The sequence below is a fragment of the Colius striatus genome, chromosome 1 (genome assembly GCF_028858725.1).
Source record: "Colius striatus isolate bColStr4 chromosome 1, bColStr4.1.hap1, whole genome shotgun sequence".
Taxonomy (NCBI): Eukaryota; Metazoa; Chordata; class Aves; order Coliiformes; family Coliidae; genus Colius; species Colius striatus.
Window position 1 is genome coordinate 96,281,359 of NC_084759.1, and position 7,288 is coordinate 96,288,646.

Below are 7,288 nucleotides of genomic sequence, written 5' to 3' on the forward strand. Positions count from 1 at the left end.
GAAAGGGCAGAACCTTCCCCTATTTTTTCTGATAGCAAAGAGGTGATGCTGGTACTTGGGGGTGTTCAGCATCCAGCCTCCTGTGCTGCTTAAGGAGGGAGACGAAAGGTACAGCCTCTGAATTCTGCTGTAGCTGGTGCATAGTCCCTTCCACTTTCCTCCATAGGAAGAGGTACAGGTGGGTAGAAACTGCACACGCTCTTGCTCACTGCCAGCAGCAAGTGGAAGTTGTAAAGGCTTTTACAGGATTCCTGCTCACCCACCCAAAACTCTTCCCTTTGTAAAAAGCTAGACTAGAGTGCAGGTGTCTAAAATACAACCAACTGCTTCCATCAATCTCCACATACAAGATAAACAATGTTGATACAAGCCTTTGTTAAAATTAGTAATTTTCTCTATTAAAGGACTTTGAGATCTGTACATGGATGCTGGCAGTGGTACGTGGATGCTGGCAGTGGTACGTGGCCTCTACACTGCTAGAAAGCTTTCTGGACCTAAATACAAACTGGCTCTATTAGTCCTTTTAAGGAAAGACCTGTTCCTTGTTAGATGCTCCTGGGTTGTCTTCACCAAGACATCTGGCCCCTCACTGCACACCAGCCCAGCTCACACAGCCAGAGGTCTCCAGTGCTGGAGCCAGACCAAGCTGGAGGCTCCAGGTTGCCCCACCACACACACCCACTGCAGTCCCACATCCTTATATTTCACAGCAAGAAGGGACTTCTGCAAAAGAGCAGTTGTCCTTAAGTGGTACATAAACCCCTGCCAGAAACACGCAGAGGGTGTTAGGCTGTTATCCCAGCACATCAGATTGTCACAGGAAAACACGTGACAATGCAAGGATCAAGAAACACTGAACTTGGGTCTCCATTGTTTCAGGGTGATTTGCTGGAAACGGCTCACTGGATGCTACTGGCAAGTTCACTGAGAGGAAGAAGTCCCAGCCCAATTTCCACAGGAGCAACACAGCAGGCAGAAGGCTGGTGGCTGTTGGTCACTGTTTCATTTTATAGACAGGCAGACCAAGGTGCATTTGCCCAGCAAGTTTATTACACAAGATTGAAACCTACAAGTGCTGCAACTTCACCAGGAGGAAGCTCAGACACAGAGTGCCCCCCACTCTTTGGTGGGCAGGTGGTCCTCCCAGAGCTCCTCTGGCCAACCCTCTGAGTCACACCATCTACTAGAGGTTTTGGTGTAACCACTACTACAAACCTTCCATTACACAGAAGGGAGGGGGGTTCCAGTTAGTAAAGTCATACTTAATGGTGACACAGCAGATGCTTTAGCAGAAGACTACAAAGACATTCCATCAGCATCACTTTAATTGCAATATACATCATACAAAATTCAGTCTTCACCAGTTTAAGTGATACTCCAAATGCAGAGTAGTAATGAGATTAAGTGATAAATCTTTTGCTTGCACAGGGAAGGGCACATACAGCATTTGCAAAGAAATACAGCCCCTTCATCACTGCCATCGTGAGCATCTCGGATACTGCACTTAGCTCTTTGCTATTCCAATTACACCACAAGCTAAACGAGGGCCAGCATTTCCAGTTAATTTGCTCTCGTTGTCTCCCCCTCTACCCAGGTCATCGCTTTTTTCATGGACCTAGAGAGAGAATTGAAGATACCTTAATTCATGTTATTGCATCACCAATGAACTTTTTCCAGTCCCCACACAAGTGACAGCAGTGAGAAGCAGCACTGCCAGCTGCCTGCTGGGTGCCTCACACAACAGAGAACCATGCACGATGCCGACACAGTGCCTGTGCTAAAGGCTTTAGATTAGACTTGCCTAAAAACAGCAGTTGTCTCCATCTGAATTTGTTTGAACTGAAAGTCACGGAACCCCCATGCTTCAGAAAGTTGATGCTAGTCCAAAAGCAAGCTTGCACTTGCCTCAAGGCCACCCTTAGACCACCCTACTGACCACTGCACTGTGGCTGCAGTGCCTCAGCCGTGCTGCCCAAGGGCCACCAGTCCCAGCTCCTTCCCTGCAGAAGCTCGGCAGTCTCAGCACACACAGGAGTCCCAAGGGGCATAAGACTGACAGTGCTGGTGAGTGGCCAAGCCTGCTCTGCCTCCTTCCTTCCCAGAGGGGCCACAGCACAAGTAACACCAGCAGTTACCAGACACGTGTCTGGTGACCAGTGCCACTGCCATGCCTCTGACAACATTTGTGCCAGGCTTTAGTCACTTCCAGGTGGAAGAAGCACAGTTAAATGCAGAGGCACATCTGTGGAAGGCAGGCAGAAAATTAGGACCCCATGGCATTGAAGTACCATTTCAGGCAGAGCTTCAAAGAGCTCCCCACATGGGAAATCTTGCACTCCCAAGTTCTGTAACAAACACCAGGGACTGTCCTCCAGCACCAAAAAGTCTCCACTCACTGTTAAGACCGCTCCAGAGTTCCTTAAAGCATCCCAGGGGGCACCAAGACACTCACCACCATGGTACGTCCAATGATGCTGTGTGGTCCACTAAGAGAAATGACGGAATCTTGTATTTCCACATCTGCCACTCCTCCTTTAGCAGTCACGTTGCCAAGGTCTCCCACATGCCTACACAAAAAGGTGGGAAAACCATTAGAAAAAAAAATGGCTGAACCAAAAGATCTTTTAAGTGATGGCCTGGACACTACAATACCCACGGTGACTACCTACAAGTCCTCCACCATGTTATCTTAAACAGCATGCATGGCCTTTACCAACCAGCACAGGTCAACCTGGAACACTTCCACTACTTTAACTCCTTTAAATCAAGGGACAATGAAAATTCAGTCCTAGGTGGAACCTGAGAATGGAAGGCGAATAAACTTCAAGGGAAAGGAATGCCATCGCTCCCTAACACACCAAGCAAATGATGCTCAACCTACAAGGTCAAGAATTCCTCCATGCTGATGTCATCGTCCCTGCTCAAAGGAAGTCTCTCAAATTTGGCAAAACACCTTCCTTTCACATACAAGGTTTGGTGTAAACACAGCTGCTGTTCTTAAGAGCTTTTAATGTCTATCACAAGTCATCCATTCCACAAGCAGCTGCAGGCTTTGGGTTTAAAAAGGATTAGTAAAAGCAGTTTGTCAAGGGAGAGGTCAGAGAGAATGCAGTGAGCACTGGCTAAGATCTAGTCAGGGCCAGGGAGGACTTGTCCAGTTCACCTGGCAGTGTCCCCCACACTTGGCAATGTCCCCTACCACACAGCCTCTGTCAGAGCCACCTCTCCACTAGGATTTCCCTTCAGAGTTAAGCCTCAAGCAGTTTGGTTTTCATTGAACTAGCGGAAATTCCAGCACAGTTTTTCCCTATGCACCTGCCCCAAATAAACCGTTCACTCAAAAGAAGGCTGATGTTCTGTGAGGCTCTTCTATGCCCATTCAAAACCCTGAACACCAACCAACTTGTTTCTAAACATCAACTGAACACCAACTGAAGCCCAGTGCTCCCCATACACACAAAGCAAGTGGCTCAGCTCGCTGAATGCCATCAGCTTCTTAGATGGCACAGCTCCAACTCCGTGGTTTTAACCAGGCCCTATAAAATCAGGTCAAAGGCAGGTTTTCCTTTAGAAATTCAATTTAAGCTTCCAGGAAGCTTCAGTCAAGTTGCTTCAGCTCTATGTCAATGAAACCATGGTCTTACAGCCTCACAAGGAATTCCCCAGCCTCCACCTGCCCAGGCAGGCAGGTTACAGCAGGAGGATTTGACAAAAGGCAGAAGCCAGGCTGTTTCACGCAGTTCTGACCTTTAGCCCCGGGGCAGTCGGCTACCAGCAAAACCCACGTGCACACTATTTCATGCTGCTCCATCACCCAGGCAGCTGGCTAGCAGCCAGCTTGCTTGGTCTGGCATGCAGCCAATCACTCAGGTACACACTTTGGTCACAGAAGGTGCAGGTAGACACAAATATGAGCTAATCGCAGGCTAATCACAGCACCAGGCTGGCCTCAGTGCTCACGCAGATCCTACCTGTGCAAGGCCAGCCCATTTTTTACAGTTGCTGCTATCTCTACTCATTGCCACACTGCCCTTCAGCTCTTGTTCAGCCCCCTCCAAGTCTCCAAATCCAACCAGTTGCTTAGACCATTAGGTCTCAAACATGCAAGGGTTCTCTGAAGGTAACTGGATCCTGAAAACTGCTTCCAGGGGTCTCAGGTCCCATGAAGGCAGAGAGATATTCAACACAAGCATCAGCCTCTGTACTGACACTATGCACAGAGTCCCTGAGGACACACTGCAGGTAGTACAGTACCTAACCTAACAGGCTAAGAACAGCCCAGACCACTCAGAAAGCCAGGGTGTCTGGGCACACATGGCTTTGTACTCATCTTTCAGTCTCCCCTGAAGCCTCAGAACCTTCCACTGATGATCCATGACACAATAGCCTGCACACAGCTCAACAATTGACAGTTTAAGGCCTGCTCTCAAAAGCTGACTGGCCCCAAAAGAGCTGGCAAATCACCATCGACAAATAAGGCTTTGACACACCAATCTCCCCCACCTCCATTCTAAGCAACCCTCACTCACATTATTTCCTCTTCTCCTCAACAACATATCCCAAAAACTACATTTCAGCCATAGCCTTGGAGCCAAGGTGTCTAACACATCATAGTAGTTATTAGAGCCGTTGTTAAGTGACCCTAAAAATCCTGCAAGAATTATCAGCTTTCTCCTGGTATTGTCCTAGCATTATATTCATGTGGCCTCCCGAGCACAAAGTATCACTTAAACAGCTGCTGCATGAAGTAGCCACCCAGTCGGAGGCCAGGCACATTAAACTCACCTTTCTGCATCACCTGGTCCACCATGCTGCTTGCCTTCAGGATTGAAGTGAGGACCTGCACTGGTACATCCTGAAACAGAAGGTAGCCATCAAAACTAGATTTATTTTTTGCAGTAAACAGCAACAGTTTAAATCTGTTGCTTATACACCACACTGAGGCAGTCATCCCATAGCCAGAGGGAGTGAAGTTGCTCATGATGGAACAGCTACTCTCCTGTTAGATCTTCTACTAATCCTCTGGAAGTAAGTAACCTACTTATAAGTTCAGGAAAGTAAAATTACTCGTTCTAGAATGCTCGGGTCTCAGCTGAAGGCTTTCTTATTTCTTAACACTAGGTTAAAGTATTTAGGCTAGTGCTTTATACGTCAGATCCTGAATATCAGCCTGAACATGCTGAAGTACTAAGTGGGAAGCCATTCCTTAGGAAATGTCATAATTTCTTCATACAGCTTTGCAGTCATGCAACTGCACTTATACTAGTTGCTGCTGCAACACTAAAAGAAGCTCTTTAAAGCTAAGCAATCATGTTAGAGCTGTAAATCAAAAGCTTGCATAGACACCTTACCATTTGTATTGTCACCAAATTCATGGACATGGAAGCCATGATTTCCATCAGCCAAGCCATTGATCCTTCCAGTGACTTTTACTGGTCCATTGCCCTTTAATGGAAAGAATCTGTTACTACCAAAATGATTACGGCATTAAATGGCCTTGTGTCGAGTGAAGCTGCCACAGTCAGGGAGGACCAGAGCCTCCACCACGAGTTCGTTCACGCGCGAGCCTTTACCTTACATTAACCGATTCTATATCCCAACGGAGCATTTCACCCAACGTCTGCACTTACTCAGCCACATAAAAGACACTCTTTATGCTTTTAAGATGCAATACCGCTCCCACGCAGCCTACGTCTCTTCACCGAGTATAAACGACGGGGTCAGAAGGGCTGCGGCCGTTCAGCACCTCGAGATCCGGCAGGTCCCGCTCCGACAGCGGCAGCCAAGCTCCGCACGCAGAGCGAGGTCGGCTCCGGCAGCGAGGGCTGCGGCCCCCGCGGGCGCCCCCGCCGCCTCCCCCGGGGCGGCACACGGCGGCTGCCCGGCAGCACTCCACTGCCCCTCCCGTCCCCACGGCGGCCGTCGGGGCCGCAGCCCAGGCCCGGCGCGGCTCCCGCCGCACGGGGCGAAGGAGAGAGGAAGGGAAGGGAGGGAAGGGAGAGCCGCGCCAAGAGCCGCCCGCCCCACAGGATGACTCAGCACTCGCGGCGCGGAGGGACGGGGCCCGTCCCGGCGGCGGCCCTTGCCTGCTGCTGGAAGTGGATGACTCCCTGCACGGGGCCTTCTCCCTTCATCACGCACACGGCCTTCAGCGTCGCCATCTTCGCGCGGAGCGGCGGGCGGCAGTCACCGTCCAGCCCCAGCCACAGCACTGGGAAGCGGGGCCCGCCTCCTGCCGCCCTTATATAGAGCGCGGCCCGTCAGCACCGCGGCCAATCGCGGCGCGCCCGCCGCGCTCCTCGCGCAGTCACCGAGTGGGCTTCGGCCAATGGAGGGGGGCGGGCCTGCGGCCGCGCGCGGGCGGGCGCCAATCGGCGGCCCCGCCTCGGGGCTGAGGGGCGGGCGCGCCGCCCCCTCGCGGCGGGGCGGTTGCGTAACGCTGCCGGCGGCTGAGGCGCCGCGGCCGCCGCGGTCGGGGCGGGAGCTGGGTCGGGTCCCGGGCCTCGGCCTGAGCCGCGATTTGTCTCGATGGCCTCTGGGAATTTGCGTCTGCGTTTCACACCGTTGCGGCACCCGTGCCCCAAGGAACCTCTGTGCTCGCCAAAACCGGCTAGCTCCGGGGCTGGGTCTTCTAGTGTTATGTTTTCCCACAAGCACAAACCTTTTCCTTCAGGTGTGCCCGAAAGCATCGCACTGCTGCTTTCCTCTGCTGCAACCAGTTTTCTTGTAGTATCTTTGCATCTATTTAAATTTCCTCTGAAGGCTCCCGCAGCGAGAGCCAGGGCTGTTTAGCCTGGAGAAGACCAAGGGGAGGATGTCATCAGCGCTTATAAAGAGCAGATGTTGGGAGGATGGGGAGACACTTTTTTCTGTAGTGCTCAGTGAAAGGACAAGGGGTAACGGGCAGAAGCTGAGATGCAGGAAGTTCCACTTAAACACAGGAGAAACTTTGCTATGAGGGTGAAGGAGCCCTGGTACAGGCTGCCCGGGGAGGTTGTAGAGTCTCCTCTGGAGGCTTCCCACCTGAATGTGTTCCTGTGTGACCTGATCAAGGTAAACCTGCTTTAGCAGGGGTTTGACTGGATGATCTCTAGAGGTCCTTTCCAACTCCTGGCAGTCTGATTCTGTGATTTTCCAGTATTGCTGTAACTGCGGTGTGGCATGTCATGAACTCGTCCAAAATTCAAATGGAGTTCTGAAATTACCTCTCAATAACTGCATTTCAAAACAGTTGCCCTCCCAAGAAGGCATTTTGTACAGAAACCATCAAAGTTGCAATCTGAAGCTG

The 7,288-nt window shown here is 51.0% G+C and overlaps 1 protein-coding gene across 1 annotated transcript; it reads right to left on the reverse strand.

The window, feature by feature from the left end:
- Window positions 1-1,307: 1,307 nt before the first annotated feature.
- On the reverse strand, window positions 1,308-6,318 carry SOD1 (superoxide dismutase 1). Its single transcript, XM_062001991.1, has 5 exons — window positions 6,087-6,318; window positions 5,352-5,445; window positions 4,786-4,855; window positions 2,453-2,567; window positions 1,308-1,615 (listed from the first exon to the last, which is right to left on the reverse strand). Exons 1-5 carry the CDS (start codon window positions 6,159-6,161, stop codon window positions 1,505-1,507), a joined length of 465 nt encoding a protein of 154 aa, XP_061857975.1. The 5' UTR covers window positions 6,162-6,318; the 3' UTR covers window positions 1,308-1,504.
- Window positions 6,319-7,288: the final 970 nt, after the last annotated feature.

Excerpts from the sequence above, each read along its gene's own strand:
- SOD1 (XM_062001991.1), bottom strand. The coding sequence starts at position 6,161 with ATGGCGACGCTGAAGGCCGTGTGCGTGATGAAGGGAGAAGGCCCCGTG. Across the intron at positions 4,856-5,351 it reads ATTTGGTGACAATACAAATG|GATGTACCAGTGCAGGTCCT; the intron begins GTAAGGTGTCTA and ends CTTCTGTTTCAG. Across the intron at positions 1,616-2,452 it reads TCATTGGACGTACCATGGTG|GTCCATGAAAAAAGCGATGA; the intron begins GTGAGTGTCTTG and ends TTCTCTCTCTAG.